The sequence below is a fragment of the Cyphomyrmex costatus genome, unplaced genomic scaffold (assembly GCF_001594065.2).
Source record: "Cyphomyrmex costatus isolate MS0001 unplaced genomic scaffold, Ccosl1.0 scaffold58, whole genome shotgun sequence".
Lineage (NCBI taxonomy): Eukaryota > Metazoa > Arthropoda > Insecta > Hymenoptera > Formicidae > Cyphomyrmex > Cyphomyrmex costatus.
Window position 1 is genome coordinate 503,848 of NW_017279979.1, and position 18,373 is coordinate 522,220.

General features: G+C 32.1%; 1 protein-coding gene across 1 annotated transcript in view; it reads right to left on the minus strand.

Annotated features, from left to right (window-relative positions):
• Positions 1-18,373, minus strand: part of LOC108779318 (uncharacterized) — a 122,574-nt gene that overhangs the window by 70,228 nt on the left and 33,973 nt on the right. Inside the window, exons 2-3 of the mRNA XM_018546707.1 lie at positions 9,939-9,947; positions 2,894-2,999 (exon numbers count right to left, since the gene is read on the minus strand). Coding sequence (XP_018402209.1) covers positions 2,894-2,999; positions 9,939-9,947 — 115 coding nt within the window. The remainder of the gene's footprint in view (positions 1-2,893; positions 3,000-9,938; positions 9,948-18,373) is intronic.

Sequence of the window (18,373 nt, forward strand, 5' to 3'; positions counted from 1 at the left end):
AAGCACGATCTAACATAAATTGAATACGATCTAGACTGACGCTCTGTCAAACTGGTAATAAGATCTAATAATATAATACAAAAGAAGAGATATACACTTTTTGCTTCAATAAGAACCTCTTGACTCAAAATAATTGATTCTTCTAACATAATTTTAATTGCAGATTACTAAGCACAAATCTCTTTCTACTACTTTAGGCTTCCAAAAAATTCAGGGTTACTTTTTAACACCTCAATTACATTGAAAGAAATATTTTTTTTATTTAAGTGTTAAAACCTTCGTTTAGAGAGAATCTTATTTGGCTACGTATCGATTGTCTACAGCATCATTTATCTATATCACTTTTGCCAATTAACAGCTCGTTTGCGCACAAAAATTGTTGCCTACAGTTTGATTTTGCGTACAAATAAAAATTTTAGAAACGAAGTTACATTTGCCTACATATATTACGTAAGTTGCTTTGTAAATTTCCACGAGATATGGCATTAAACGTCGTGTCACGTTAAAACTTGATACGCTAACTTTATTTCGTCTTTTAATGACACTTTTGCCTTTGTCGCATGAACAAACATTAATTTATACATAACTCAAAGATAAGATTCCTTGTAATAATAATAATATAAATAATAGAGTAAATTCGGGCATTTAGAAATTGGAGTATTTATAGTAAAAGGAGATATAAAAAAATCTCTTAAAAGCACACACATCTTCTTCTATAGGTCTTGCATTACAACGTCAGTTATAATTTATAATTGGAGACAACGGAAAGCCCATTAGTGACCCATATTTTTATTTAAATATCTAATTGTCAAATATAAAATATGAAGTATGTAGAATTGAGGACAAATTCGCGATTGCTTGTTTGAATTCATTTGTTGGAATGCTGCAATGCATTGAGATATAGTCCTATCTATTTTCAATCCTTTCTTATTTTAAAATTATATATTTTTGAATACGCTGACTAAAAAATATACGTGAACCACATAGCTCCTTTTTTCATTTTATATATATATATATATCGCTTGTGTGTTATTACATTCTAAGATTTCTCAAAGACCGGATAAAATATAAAAATATCTAACTCGGATACAAATTACGTGTAAAATTTCTCAAATTCTATATTAATATTAATAATAATATTATTCCACCACATTTATATAGACTAAATATTTGTGTTATTTAGTGTTTTTTTTAAGTGAAAACTTCAAATATCAGCTAATGTTCGATTCGTCAAGGATGTTAATTCGATTTTTGGTTTTACGCGCGTTCGAATGTTAATCGTCGTATTTACATATCTCCAGAGATGTCGAACGACATCTTAAACCTCTATGAGTTATTGTTAATCTTTGAGCGTTTATAGATGTCCTGAGAATCTCTGAGGATTTCCGTGGATCCACGGAATACCTCGAGAATTTCCAAAACTTACCACCGAAATAGTGCGATTACCCTTGGATTAAATGTGCATCCTTGAGGTCAACGAGACTAAATTTCTGTTTAAATAATCTGAATAGCATAGATGGTTTATATGCTCTGAATTACTTGATCAGTCAATATGATTTTTCTAGCTCGCTGCGTTCACTGCTTGTTTACCTACCGATTTTATCCATCGCTCCATTCCCCACCTCCTCTCTTCGCGCTAGATCTTTCTTTTACCATGTAATCAGTATTTCAAAACTGATACTCAAAGTTTACGGCAAATATTTGCAAATTATACCAGCTATTCCCAGATTTTGTCGAAAATTATGACACAAAGATAACAATGTTGATGTTAAATAAAAAGAATAATATAATGCATGACGTTTTGCATAGCTGACACGATATACATATATTTCAGAATATTCAAATGATCTCAATACTAAAGGAAATAATAAATGTCATTGATGAGAATATGTTATATAATTTTGGTCGCAAATATTAGTTCGTAATTAATCTTAACCGATATTGGATGTGTGACATCGCATTATATTGTATTATCGATCTAATTAAAATACATAAGATAGGCTGTTTTCTCGTAACATATTCAGACATAAAAACAGATATCTGAGCAATAAAATTTGTTATTTGTGATAGTAACATTACTTTTACCAATAATTGACAACAAAATACTGTCTAGAATTTAAGACATTCTTAATTTCATTTATAGCTTCGCCTACATTTTTTTAAATTTTCATCGTCGTCTCTATTTTATTTTTTATTCTAATTTAATGTTTCTTTGTTTTTTTTTTATCTTGTATACCTTACATCGAGTTTCCTATTGACATTTACTGACTTTTGCTTGTCACAAATGTAATAACTTATTTTTTAACGCTTGAGGCGATATTCTAGAACGCTCGAATAAATACGATTTCTATCAATCTCTCTTCTCCTGTTCTTCTATTTTTTCTTTCTTTTCTCTTATGTTCTGTTTTTCTTCTTCAAAAAAAGAAATCTATTCTATTACAATATTAATAGATCAATTTTGTCTTGCGCCATCATTTTGTCTCGACATCGCGGATTTTAGACGCGGAATTTCCTGATTGACTGATTCGATCGCGCGTTCGATTACCGAACGTAATTAGTTTGCGTTGTAAGCAAAATAGGACGCTGCCGCCTCCGTCGCGCTGAAACGAGTTCGCCCTTTACGCTGGACCACCCTTTCGGGTTTGCGACGCAAATTTTCCCTGTGCGTGCAAAAGGCAGCTACCGCATCGCTAATTAGAAGATTCGCTTGCTGCTCGGGCCGGTACTTCGTTTCGGAGAGAACGGAGGAGGAGGTTACTGATCCAGGATAATTAAATTCGGACCCTTTAAGAAACCATCTTGACAGTTCGCAGGGCGCGTTCGCTTCCCTTTTAATAGCGAGTTAACAATGGCGTGATTATAAGGATGAACAGAGCAAGCAGAACAGTCTTACCGTATTTTTGAGACGACCGTGGACGTGAATTCTAATTGAGGGAAGCCCAACTCCTTCGGCTTCACGTCCTCCAGGCTGCTGTACCTTACGTAACTACAGGGCGGCGGTAACGAAAAGGCTGTAACAAAGGGTAGATATTAAGTAGACAATTTGTGATAAGAAAGACATCGGAGTTTATTTTACTACGAGAATACTTAATTAAATACAATAAAGAGAAAGAATGTTTACTCTGCAGTATCTTTCCGAAAAGTAAGTTAAATTCCTTAAGAATTAAGGAAATTTGTAATCCGCTTTCAAACTACATTTATTATATTATTATAAATTTATAGTAATACGGTGGTCTGTATTGATATAATCTATATTAAATAAAATATGGTTTTTACCAATAACGGCAGATAATAAATCTGTTTTAAATATTACTTTTTAAATCGTATTTAATTAATTAACAGTTCATTAATCATTAATTTTACAATAATTAATTCACATTTTGTATCTCTTTTAATAAAATTTTTATTTAAGTTATTCGATAAATGAATTGTCTCTGATATTCCGCGCTTGATAGTCTCTCGGATATACGCTACATGGGAAAGAATCGCAACTGCAGCAGCAGGAAAAGTGCGGCGCGAGCGTACTTCTCAGTACATAACTTCAACTTGACCAGGGCCATTTACGCGCGAGATTTTCGCTAGCGCGAGTTGCAGAAAAAAATCCTATCTCGGCGGCCGTCGCTGAAAATTCACGAACGCGCGTTCCCCATTTCTACAAACATGTCTTCTCTCTTGCCGGCGTTCATTTTCGCTTCATTAACTGCGAATCAGCGACGTACCTACATTCAGAGAAAGAAAAGAATCATCATACTTTTCCTCTCCCAACCTCTCGTTTCTTTTCGTCGGGAGAAAAGAGAGAAAGAGATCGAGAAAGATAGAGGAAGAATGAGAGAGAGAGAGAGAGAGAGAGAGAGAGAGAGAGAGAGAGAGAGAGAGAGAGAGAGAAGAAAGAGGATAATAGTCTACGCAAGGAAAGGGAGGGGTAGATTGTAAAATCGATGAGTCTCCTTGGAGCTCGCCAACTTTGTCCAAATCTTCTTTTGTAAAAAAAAATCGTACGTTAATTTTCTCCGCTGATTAACCCTTTCAGCTTTACATCCGTCAAATTAAATCGCTTGAGCGTTATGAAATTTATTTCCTAATTTGTTCAAAATGAAATAAGCCGTACTTTGAAAACAGAAGTATATACCAGAAAAATCATCCACAAAATTGTATTTTTCAATGACGTGAAGATTCTCTGTGCGAAAAGTTGGGAGACAATAATTAGCAAAAAAAAATAAATAAATAAAAGAAACGTTGATCAAACAACAGCTTTTTTCCAAATATGGCGGGTAACTTTCGCGGGATTAAACAACATCATTGAATTCTAACGGAATTGTTTGTTTTACGCTTAATGAGCGCGGTCACTTTTTGAAAAGTTGGAAAACGATCGAATGGAATAGGTGAAAAGAGAGGAAGTGGTGAGACTTGGGGAAAGGGGGGAAGAGCGGTAAACCGCCGAGGTACTCCAATCAGCTTCCCAACTTTAACCGCGCTTCTGCCTTCCGGCTGGCAACTCCCGCTAATGAAAGCCGCGTGCAAACTCGCGCAAGAAACCGCCGTTCGCGTTGGACTGCAGTTCGTGTATGAAAATAGCGACAAATGATAAAGTTTGCGGTAACCTTCGCTGTGATATACGTTTCGATAATTGAACCGTGTCCTTTTCGTTTCGAAGATCGCACTACATAAATTCGCTCGGTTAGCATTATTATACGCGCGTATATATAAATATCATGTAATCATTAAATGGACCGCTTCACGGAATTGCACGGCCAGCCAGAACGACCAATGGACGTAATAAGTCAACCCGGCTTTCCTTTCACAGCCGTCACTTGTTGTTTACGGGGACTTAACTCTGACGACGCGGAGGGACGGCAAGCTTAATTGCGGGTTAGAGCAGTTCTTTCCGAGGGATGCATGGAAGGTAATTTCAATTTATCCGCCTTTTCTCTTCAGCACGATGACACCGGCCGTCGCTTGGCGAGACATTTATTGCCGCGATGAGGCATCGTCCGGGATTATTATGCGCTCGGGATGCATTCTTATGCGACGACGCTTAATCGTCGCTGTTCAACACTCTTGCCCTCCCAAACGGCCCGCCATTAATCCTCGGGAGCCCCCGTCAGAATCGCGACGGCCAGATCGCCGTGGTAAAATTAAAAGGCGAGACGCGCTCCGGCACCCGGAACAAGTTCCCTTAAGGGATAAATGCGAAATTGAATGTTACATACATGACACTGCGTATTTTTCGTGTATTTTGTACTATTCATAGCATCAATTTTTATCACTATTGTACTTATTTTGACGCTGTAAATAGAGATTGTATTTCATCGAGATTAGCAATCCTGCTATAAATCATCAATATACACATAATTTAATTTAAAATTGAACTCCTAAAAATTAATGTTAAAAATATAATTATATTTAAATTTACATTTATGTGTACTATTTGCAATTTTTTATTTATTTTCTAATCTTTTTACCAAAATCTTCTAATGCTGAAATATCGTAATACTACGACAAATAATCATGTTTCACTTGATTGCATGCTGCTCTTAAATCGTCGAGCTCCATTTAGCGCTCGCCGCTAACCGACTCCGACATACTAAGAGCTTTTGCCTACTGTTTCAAAGGCTTTAAAGCTTTCGCGCAGAATGACCAGCTAGATTTTTTAAGCAATAACAACAGCGATGACAATGACAATTTTTTATTTGAATCGATTGTATATATCATCGAAAAATAAAAAGAAAATCAGTAATATGTTTGTAAAATGGAAGGTTCAATGTATAAATGTATAAGAAATGCAAATATTAAAGTTTTCTTTCAGAGAGTACTAACGTAATTGTAAAATAAAAAAGTTTCCGCAATCACAAACGTAAATTAATTATTTAAAAAAAAAGTAAAAGTAAATTAATTATATATTTTCTATATTCAATATAATATACTTATACATATATGTGTTTTTGTGGTCACTAAATTTACAAATTTTACAACATTTTTATTTACATTTCATATCTCCCTACTTAACATTATTTAAAATAGTTATTAAAAACAAACGTTTATTTTTCAAATGTTTATAAAATATCATGAAATATAATATTGTTGTCTAAATAGAAAAATTTATTCAAAACTATGTTTTTACTTTTTTTATAATTACGAAAGTAATATAATAAAATAATATAATAAAAAGATGAAAACTAAAACACAATAATAATTAAATTTATAAAATGGTTGAAGGAATCATTAGTGCATTTGAAGCGTATGTACATGTGATTACACAAACTTATAAACATTTATTATTAAAATCCAAATAGGAATGCACGAACATTGTGGATGATACCTCAGGATGAATGAATGTCTAAAACCGCCCGCGCCGCCGCCGTCGGAAACACGTTGGACGTGAGCAATAAAAATAATTGTGTAGCAACAACCGGCATGTTAACTGCAACTCGCTGCAAGATGGCGATGGAAACAAAGGGCTAGGAATGACGTTTACGAGCACCGATTGTTTTAAAAAGCGACGAGAGAGTCGAGCATTGCTATTGGTAGTTTGGGGAGAGTAAGAGAAAAAAAGAGGGGTGAAAGAGAGAGAGAGATGAAAAATGAGAAAAAAAAATAGAAGGAGAGAGCACAATGGAGGGTCAAACTCTGATGAGAGCTTCTTCAGTCGGGTTGGAAGACACCGCTGCGAGAACGAGCCCGATTGCTTTATTGGCCGGGATTAAAAAACATTCTCCAGGCAATTGTTTGTAATTCTGATGAAAAAGCTACACAATATAAAGGATTTGCCGGCTCGAACGCTGGAAATTTACCCCCAAGTTCTATGAGCTAGAATTTAAAGGAAATTAATTTATAACTATGTTAGATGTGTGTGTGTGTGTGTGTGTGTGTGTGTGTGTTGTGTGTTGTTTTTTTTTATTACACTTCCTCCTCATTCATATAAGACTTTATTGTTGTTGTTATTATTGTATTTATAGGTTGTATAAAAAAACATGCATAATTTATTTTTGTATGATATAAAATTGTACGTAACATTGTTATAATTTTAATATAGAGATATAATTTTAATAATATGGTAGAGAGTAGAGCAATCATACAGTAATAATTTGGCTCTTGATAATATCTACAAAAATCGTGATTTTCGGCCAAGTATTAAAAAAGTTTCGATATAAATTTGTGTAAAAATATCTTTGGTATATCTGGACATTTGTATAGCAAAATAGGTTTTCTTTTGAATTGGCCTATAGATATACGTGGATATAGCAATAGATATACGAGAAACTCTACAATACTTACCAAAGCTATGATTATCTTAAAATGCACTCATAAAAAATGAGTGTCGCGTACCCATTTTTCAACATTTTTACTCTGATACGCTTTGAAACGTTTTCAAGCGCACTGATCTCATACATTTTTTGAGGCGTTTATATTCTAAATGACTCTTACTAAAATCTCGATCACAATGTATATAACCCAATTAATTATCACTTTCGAACATATTGTAGAACCTCGAAAAATCACTCGTTACTTATAAACCTTTTTAGAAAATAATAAAAAAGGCACCAACTGTGCATTCCTCTCTCAGAAAAAAACTATTACGTAAATTATTATACGCGTATATATGTTATTCCAAACCTATTTCATACTACCAAAGTAATAATAATTTTTTTTCGAATAGTATGTGTAATCTCTAACTTGCGCTAATTATAAACAGAAAAAAGTACATTTCGTTGAAACACACAAATGATGTATAACTACTTTTAATAATAATAAAACTTAGGTAAACCTAATTTTAATCCTTCTTAAAAAATATTTAAAAAATATAAAATTTTTTAATGTAAAAAACTTGGCTCCGCTAAACCAAGCCAAATTTGCTAGCGGCGCAAAGTTTTTTTACTTCATTATTACGACCAACGCTGAAGGTAAAAATAGATAAAGAAATCTATAATATTTTATTTTTTCCAATTTTGAACGCGAAATACACACACTGCTGAAGATGATTCGAAACAGAGTCGAAACATATGGTTTATTGTTTTAGGAAAATAGACAAATGGAGATTAAATCGCGTATATAATCAATTAAAAATTGTACAGAGCTTCATTTATTGTGTTGACTTCGAAAGACCCTAATAAAAACACATTTATTATATAATTTAAATCGAAGTTGTTGATTAAGACTATTAAAAAGTTGATAAATTCAGCCGTTTAATGATAGATTCGATAATCTCGGATGCTCGCAACTCGCCGGCTCGCGTAAAGACACGGGACAATCTTATGCTAGTTACACTTGGCGCTCGTTATTTATAATTATTTTATATCATTAAGTTTTTCAGACATAATAAAAATTAATTTTTATTTAAGTTAAACTACATTAGTGCATGTTTCTAAATATTTTTCTGAATTTGGGACAATTTTGCAGTAATTCTTTACTATTCATTTGCATATTTGTGGAGTTTTTTTTACCGAAAATTTGTAATTTCCTACCATAAATATTTTCGTAACTGCGTTTAATTTCTTTCAGTGGGAAAGTTACTTTCGAATTCGTCAAAGAATTTTTACGTATATAAATTTATGACGTATATAAAAAGTGTAGAAATATCGAAAACAGAACTCGAAAGACATTGAGCATTGCGACACGCCTTATCACTTGCGTCATAAAAATCGGCGTCTCCCGAATGGGGCAGTAAATTCAATCTACATGATCAGAGAAAGATTGCCGAGTCGGCAAATTACGAAATGGGGTAGTCACAAGGCGCACAAGAGAACGGTTAACTTGATATGGTGTGATTGAGGATAGAAATGGAAAGAGATTACGTCTGTACTTTCGGCAGCGTCTCCAGTTCAGTTAATCCAACATTAATTCATTTTTTATGGATTTAGATAAAGAAGGAATTTAAAAAAGTTATACACGCTGTCATTTTTATTGTACAACGAGCAGAATTTTATCTTTCGCAAAATTCAATAAACCTGAGTTGTTCTTTTATTTTCATTCATATCTGATTAGAAACGTTTATTAGTATTTTTGCTTAAATATTTATTTATTCAAAATCACGATTATTTTTAAACAGTTATAGTTATTTCCTTCTAAAAATTAATGCACTTTGTTAATAACATGACGATAGTCAATAGATTTTAATCAATTTTATTACAATCAATGTTAAATTGTTTCTGAACAAGTAATGAGTGTTTCTTGTAAGGCTTTTTTACATTAAAAAATACGATACCATTTCCTCAAAAAATTTCATCTTTTTCAATATTTAGAAACTTCATTTTGAATTTTTTTTGTAATAACGTAAATTTGTAATGTAAGGTAACTGAACTCTATAAATTCCTAAATTTTAATTTTTCTATTTTTTGCTGAGTCCGAAATTGAAAATTAGTGGTCACATTCAAAACAGGGAACATTTTTGAATGTTAATAAAAGTTATAAAATATTTTCAAACATTTATACGGTGCAGTTAAAATAAAAAAAAAGCATTTCGCATACAGGGTGAGACATCTAAAACAGGTCACCTGAATAACACGCTTGTTTTTGATGATATGAAAAAATGTTTTAGATGAAAGTGGAACGAGTGATTTCGAGGAGAATGTGTTTTGGTGTTGTTTTCTGTCTAGGTAGAGGCACTAAAAGGATATGAAAGTCACCTCCACTTTTTTAAATGGAATTACATGACTTTTTTTGTATAATATAATTTCTTTAACAATTCGGCATATAAAAGTACAGATATACACGGCATATGAAGGTAACAAAAGTATAGATACACACGAAAGATACAGATACAAAAGTACAGATACACATGGCATATGAAGGTACAGATAACAAAAAATCAATTGTTTAAAAAATTATTCATTTTGTCTGTACATTCTTTTTGAAGTAACTATGTGTTTTCTTTACATCAATTGATTCGTCTCATTATTCTGTTTATAGAAATATTGACATTTTGATGTTAATTTTAATATTTTGTATGTCTCAAAAAGTCAATTACTATTATTACACGTCTTTAAGTTAAAATTAATGTTTTATTTTTTATAATGTACCTACGGAATATTATATCAAGCGTACGACATTCTGCATTTTGCTTTACTGATGACAGGATGAATAAATTGAACAATAAACTGATACAATAGAGTCAGACAAATAAACTACACGAAGTTGGTACTGCTATTTATTGAATTGATCGTGTAACTACTTACAAACAGCGAATACGACGTTTTGAGTACACATATTTCTAATATAAGCAGAACAAGTTATGATATCGTCAAAATAACGTTGAAATGAATTGTAAATGATTATAAAATAACTCTTAATGATTATTTTGAAGAAATTTTGATATTATGATGTCTTACTGTTTTAGCTTGGATTGGATCTGATTATCTTATATAATAATTATTATAGATATATAGAAGAAAGTCATCGATACTGATATAAGTCTCCTAAAACGATACATCCTAATTTTGCAGAAACAAATTATTGCACTTTATTAATACTAATAAAAATTGTTTAGCTAATTAAAGCGAAGTAGAAATTTATAATTCATATATTTGTGACTCCTACATCAAATCAGCTAAAAACAAATTTTATCGAATACGAGAAAAAATTTCAATGATTTTTTTTGCAAATTGCATACTTTAAATAATGGTGACTACTTTAATGATAATATTACGTTGTTCTAAATGTTTATAGTTTCCTAAATCAGTTTTATTTACATTATCTTTTTTTTAGTTTTATCAGAATACGATTTTAAATATAAAATTGGTATGCAGGGTAAACCGCCACATCTGTGTGTAAAACAGATCATGAACTAATTTAATCTTTATAATGTTGCTTTATAGTACACCCCCCCCCCAAATAATTATATTAAAGCTGAAGGTAATGGTGCATACACGGGAAAGCTGTTAAAAAAAACTATCGCATAACATATTTGCATCTTGTAGAACAGCATAAAGTAAATAATATAATTCAATAAAAATGTTTTATAATGAAGTGAAAAGATTCTGGAAAATCTTATATAAAAACATTTACTTATATACAGATAATTCTTGTAAAAGAAAATAAATAAGAATATGTGGCACTACTGCCTACTGTATCAGTTTTGGAGCCCATTTTGTTAGATGCTTATTTTTACTTATCTTGTGAAAAAAATTAAATATTGTGAAGTTGTAAACAGTATTTATTATGCTTCTTATGTATTTTATTCTGTAAAGTTGTAACTTGTCTAAATTTGTAGTTTCTTGAAAATATATACATATATATCCTCAATTTCTTAAAATTTATAGGTAATGAAACTTTTTTAACTTTTTTTACTTTTTCAGCAAAATAATTCTAAAAATATACAAGAATCACTATTTAGATAATACATAAGAATCAATATTTAGAGAAACAAGAACTGTGTAACATAATGTAATATATTATAGAAAATGAATACTTTATATATGAACGAAACGGAAATTAAAATACTTAAGGAAAAATTAAAAATAACGTTAAATACTTTCTACAATAATTGTATCTCCAAAGTATAATTTGTTTCGCATATATCTACTTCAGGCTTGCATTGTATAGGAGCGTACCTACTCTTTGCTTCCTTATTTATTTATTTATTATAACTATTCTTCACGCTCTTGCCGTCATTTCGTATCCCACCCGCGACTGAGAATGGATGGCCACATCCGGTTGAGTTTGCACGGGTTTCATCCTCGAGAAGGATGATAAACAACGAACCGGCGTATTGACGGGAAATAAATCGTCGAGGATCTCGTCGATCCTCCATTTTTCGGTTCGCTCTCTCGATTCTTTTGTCGGCAACATCAGGAAGCATCAACAAATCTGTCGAGACACGCGCTCAGCTTCGATTCTTGGCGCTGGTCCAGCGCTTCCAGTTCGTCGCGCACGTTCACGACTCATCGCATCGCGGACGAGTGAGTTCGTGATTCTCTCATACACCTGGTAGTTTTATTTTAATGAAGTCCACCAAGCTCATCACGTGAGCGAAGATTTATTAACGCCAAGATGCGCAAAGGGTCCTCCGCGAATCCAAGGATGATAAAATATTTTTAGCTTGGAATTCGTAAAATTATGAATTTTCACATCAAAAAGAATTTTTTACATTACACAAGTTCACATATAATTATGCTGTTCTAATAAACGTACAATTTTGGTTTATATATATTTTGATAGAATTAAATTTAAAAAATATTATTAATAATCTAATAACCATAATTTTTTGTAGTACTTAATATTTAATGTGATATACAATATTTAGAGTTAATAGAAAATTTGCGATGTTAGGCTTTTTATTTATCTTCACATTATTGTGAAAAGTTGTTGGGGAAAATGAGTTGTTGATAATTAGCTTTCTTTTTTACTTCTACCTCGGCGCTGAAGCGTATCTGTCTAGTAGTGAGGAAATGGCCGCCGCTAAGTGCTTTTTAGTTGATAATCGATTTAAGAGAGCATGATAATTTTCCGATGGGCATCGCTTTTTAACCTTAAAAGCGACGTGCAATTAATTGTGCTCGAAAATTACGTCGCGGGAGAATTGAAAAATCCACTGTATCATATCTGTACATATTAACCACCATCTTTGTGTTCAAACAAACGCGTCGACAGCGCAGGCTTTTATGCGATCAGAGAATCGACGATCGATTACCATGTACGGACGAAGACAGTGTTGTGTCATCATGTTGTTGTCCACGCAAGGATATCGACAGGACTTCGCCAAAGTGAACCAGCATCTCTGTTGACGGAAGGAACGTGTTTCGCTTACCAGTCGGCCTTTGATCATGCGATTTCCCCTGATCGACTGTAATCATCTCCTTCTTGTCGACATCCACAACTTTGATGACATCAATTGTTGCTCGTAATATTTCATTCAGTCGCTTCTATTAAGTTTGATTGAGCTCAGAAATTGGAGAACTTCTAACAAAATCAATATAGAAGCTTATGAAATGATTACACTATTCATAACACGTAATTTTTGAAGGATTTGGAATACAGTTCCGTTAATTAAATTGCTCTTACAGAACAATTTTGAAAAATTGCGATTAAAATTACAAAAAAATTGTAATTTTAGTGTATACTTTGGCACATTGTAACTATGATGTGTGACATATTGAAAAAGTTTTGTTACAATCAAGTTTAAATCTTTTGCTTATTGTTTCATATATAAGCCTGTACTCTGCCCTCAAACCTATCACAGCATAAAACATTGAAAAAGTATTGCTGAGATGTTGCAAAGTTGAATGTTAAAGGGTGAATGTTTTTTCAATGTTAAATATGATAATGATTTTTCCACATTGATCGTTTACGTTCCTGTAACGTTAAAATAACATTTCTATGCAGCATAGAACGTTGAAATAACATTGCTGAGATATTGCAATGTTGAATGTAGAAATGTAAATGTTTTTCAACATTGAATATACAATATATTTCGCGACGTTGATACAACATTTATAAAGTGCAATTTAACATTTTTGAGATATTGATTCGACATTATGTGCTGTAGAAATCCATAAAGATAAGCATCTTTTCAACATATGAAATTTAAATTTCGTCAAATCATTTTTGTAGATATCCTTTATGACTTCCTTATGTCTTATTATTTATTTATTTTAATAAAGTATACATTTACAAATTTTTGAAATAAATTTTATATTATGTAAACCTATTTATTATTATAAAATTAATTTTTTAAAATTATTTCTCTCAAAATTAAAAAACCTTCAACGACGCGTAGAAGAGACGGAAGTAAACTGCGCTCGTTGGCACAGTATTCGCAATTTCAGCATTCGACTTTTTAAACAACTAATTAGTATAATTAACTGTACTAAAATATAATAGAGTGAACCTGTTTCTACATTTTTATACTAGGAATGATTCTATATACTGTATATTTTTTTATAATAAGCATAATACGAACATGCTGCATTGTAACCACCTTGTCTGAAGTATTATAAAATAAATTGATATATGTATATTACAGTGTAAGTTGGCTTTATAAGCTTAATGTTAAATATTAAACTAAACATCTCAGTGACCAAACATGTACCTATATCCGACATGTACCTATATTTACAAGATTTATTATTATTAATCTCAAATGTTTTTTATTATATTATTATATTTTAATTGTATTCAAAGATTATTTTAAAAAGGCATTTAAAATTAATAATAATGTATATAAAAATAGGGATCTACATGCTTAGTATAGATATAAATTCACACAAAAATTATATTAGAAGATCCAGCTTGACCGTGAATAGCTTATTCTCATCGGTATATTTATTATAGTTTGAAACTCTCACGGTCCAAAAATAAGATTTGATACTGTTTATATAAAAAAAAACATGATATAGAAATAATAAGGCTCAAATAATAAATTAAATATAAAATTTTGAGTAAATGTACGAACATAAGTATGCCCGGTCACTGGAACATTAATGAAAATGTAAAAAAATTAATGAACATCGCAGATGTGTATGGTATTTCTTAAGAAAAAGTGATCTTTTAATTTATGTTAGTAATTACATTATTACGTAATTATGAAACAACAAAAAATTATTATAGAAAAATAAATATAAATTATTTTAGTCAAATATAAATTATTTAAGTTAATTATAATTATTTCAGTTGATTATAAGGTTTTAGTTTTAAAATGCATTTGGTTTGTTTTCATTTTTAAAATATGTTTATTTGAAAATAGATATTTTCTCATATAATATATTTATGTAGATTATATTGCATAAAAAAGAGAAACAGCTATTTTCAAATTAATATATCAAAAAATTATGAAACGTCGTGCTGACATAGCGCCGCGTCATTTGGATGAAAATTCTCGCCGGTGACAGGATAGTCTTCACATAAATCCCTTTTGTCTGGCCGTATATAATAAAGCGATAAAGCGGTCGGCATCGACTTCTGCGCCGCTATTCTTCCATTATGTGACGATTTGTATTACATCGTGCGTATCAAGCAAGACAATGGTGCGTATCACCGCACGATACACGCGTGTCACGCGTGCGAGTACAATCGTTAATAAAGCCCATCGGCATGCATTTTACAACATCACGTCACAGCTCGCGACAATACGGTCGAAAATGCTCTCCCGGCAATCCAGAACAACGGCAGATGGAAGATTTAACATTTTATTTCACAAGAGGACTTCCGCAAAAGTCCCCCCTCCTCTCCCTCTCCCCCCCTCTCTCTCTCTCTCTTTCTCCTCTTTCTTCTGTTTTTTTTTACTTGAAATAATTTAAAAATTCCGAAATCATTCTCTCTTTCTCTCGCTTTTCTTCCCACCCTTCCTTCGCCTCTCTTTCTCTTTCGCATAAGAGAGACATATGTATTATATAATATAAAGAAAATATGACTGTACACTAAAAGAAAAAAATGGTGCTAATTATTAGGGCCGGCGACTTCAGTAGGGTCGGTCTGGAGCACTCTATACATACAAATTTCTATGCTTCAAAAAATTCCACACATACTTTGTCGCATGAGCGGCGACTTTTGTGATATGTGTGTGTGGAGTATTCCACATATCAGAATTTTTTGAAAATAACAAAGTGTTAAACTAAAAATAGTTAATTTTTTTTGGTACTTTTACGTTGTTACAATTCTTCGAAAAGATAAGGTCGTGAGGGACTTGGTTTCGAAGTAGATACACAAAACTAATTCAAATACTATTAACAATACCGATGACGTGTACTGCAGAACGTTCTTTTTTTGTATTGAGAAGATTAAAAACGTATTTGCGTTGCAGCGCACACGATGTAGCATGTCGAATTTTAGCATTGAATTCAGCAGCTATATTGTATGTGCACTCCGAGATTGCCGAAACTCTAGATATTGATGCACTTATGGATTCATTATAAAAAAAATTATTATAAAAAATAAAATTCAGAGTTCAACGTTTGCTCGACAAGATTAAATTTATTAAACTTTTTCATTAAGTTTTGTTTTTATAAAATATTTATAATTTTGTTGCTCATCATTTTTTTACGATGATAAAGAGATTTTAATCTGGAGATTAAATGAGTTCTGGGAATTTTTTGCTCTCCCTCCCACTTCCCACGATCAAATTGTTGTCCAACTCCACACATGGCGAATTGACAAGTCGCCGCCCCTGCTAATTACCATATAATTGAACTATAATTTACAGTCATTTTTGGTGTTCAATATAGCATATCAATAATATATGTATATTTTTGTAAAACCCTAAGTATATTATATGTAATATTATTAGATACTTGCATTACAACAATCGTAATTATAAAAATGAAACTTTTAACAATAATTATTTTATCAAACAATTATGCACGTAGTTATACAAATAATGAACACTCGAGGATAGATATATACACGTAGGAAATAGAGGAGTCGAATGATAAAAATTGTGCTATTTTTAACCTCTTTTGAAACCATGTATTTTTTTCTTTTCTTCTTCTTCTTTTTCTTAATATTCAGCAAGGCGCAAAGAGATAGAGAAGAGAGAGAAAGAAATGAGCAAGAGGAAGAGAAAAGGAATGATCCTGCGAGGGAGACGCGCCGTAAAAGCCGGCGTAACTCGCAATCGTTCGGAAGATTCCGCCAGCGTGTATTCGCCGACCTGTAAATTTCGATAAAGCCTAACCTTGGAGTTGATAAGGTCTGCGGTCGTAAGGGCGTGGCTGATCAGGTCTCTCGCCCGGCAAGGCTCGCGAGCTTTTTAACGGTAAGCCCGTCGGTAACCACGTCGAACATGCGTCTAGCTCTGGCTACGTCTGGTGGGCTATGAAATGCGGCCGCCGCCGGTTTGTTGTTGCAAAATCAATATCGCTCTCCGCGGCTCCCAATCCCCTACTCCCACCCTTCCCACTTCCTACCCGCGATTCTCTCTCTTTCTTGCTTTTCTTCCTGCTTCCCACTCTGAACCGGAAACGCTGCGAGAGATGTGGCTCGAAACGCAAATACGAGATATAGGCATCGGTAAAATAATGATAAAAGAAGAATAGAGTGATAACTTTCTGTTCTCACCAAATTTTTACGTTGAAAAGGTAAAAGAGAGAATTTTTCTGATCGCTTCTGCGAGCACATTATGTGTGCTCTCATTCCTAACAATGAGAAAAATGTCTTGTTGAAGATGGAATCAGACGATTCTGATTATACCAATCTGAATTCCGATTATACATATATCTCAAGAAGAATTTTAATACATTTGACTAAGAAAATTTTGATTCCAGCAGAATTCTAATTAATTCAATCAGATATTTTTCTGAATGTATATGAAATACAAAGATGGAATATTTATTAATTGACAATCATTGTGTAAGAATTATAATTAAAATAATTTTTAACCGAGAAAAAATTAATTTTTTAATAACTATAATATATAAAGATAACAACTGTACACCTTTTATACATAGCATTAATATACGTAGTTGAATAAACTACGAATATTTCACATAGCTATTAGAGCTGTAAAATATAATAATTAATATTTAAATATTAAATCTTCTAAAATATAATAATCAATTCACTTGTGTACATTAACTCTACATATTAAATTTATATAGTTTATCATTTTAGATAGTTGCCATTACTCTTTCTTTAACATGGAAATCTTTCATCGATTTTGATGAGACTTATCATGTTGCACCAAAAAATATTATAATAGATTTACATTTTTTATCTGCTTATCTCAAGATGCAAGGACTAAAATCAACCCTTCGAAATTAACAAATTTGTTTTTACTTGTGGTGAATATCTTCAAAATTTTGTGACATATATATATAAAATAATGTTTTATACATAAGTTATGGTATTTTATACTTTAATATACTAGCACATTCCTTGCGCGCGCTACGCGCGCGATGGTCCATTATACTCTTTTTAAATATTATGAATTATGGTTCTTTGAAACTTGTTTTGAAATCAACTCCTCTAATTCCTACTAATATAAAATTTCCCTGAAATTTGAAAACCTTTAGAATTTCATTATTGTTTTCGATCGCCACATTAATTCCACCATTTTGATAAACAATATTTAGTTTATTTTTTTATTCACCGTTTATGTCGAAAAATTCGACCCACAGTGTAGTTGTGCTGGTTCGCGTACAAGAGTAAAATACATTAAAGCAATTAATTGACGGGATCATTTTGATCTCAAAATGTTTCTAGAATTATTTGTTCTAAGAATGTTCACAATCCGAACTTTTTGCTCATCGTTTACGTCGAAAAATTCGACCTACAATGTGGCTGTGCTGGGTCGCGTACAAGAGTAAAGTACATTAAAGCAATCAATTGCCGGGATCATTTTGGTCTCAAAATATTTCTAGAATTATTTGCTCTAAGAATATCTAGAACCCGATATTTTGCTCATCGTTTACGTCGAAAAATTCGACCCACAGTGTGGCTGTGCTGG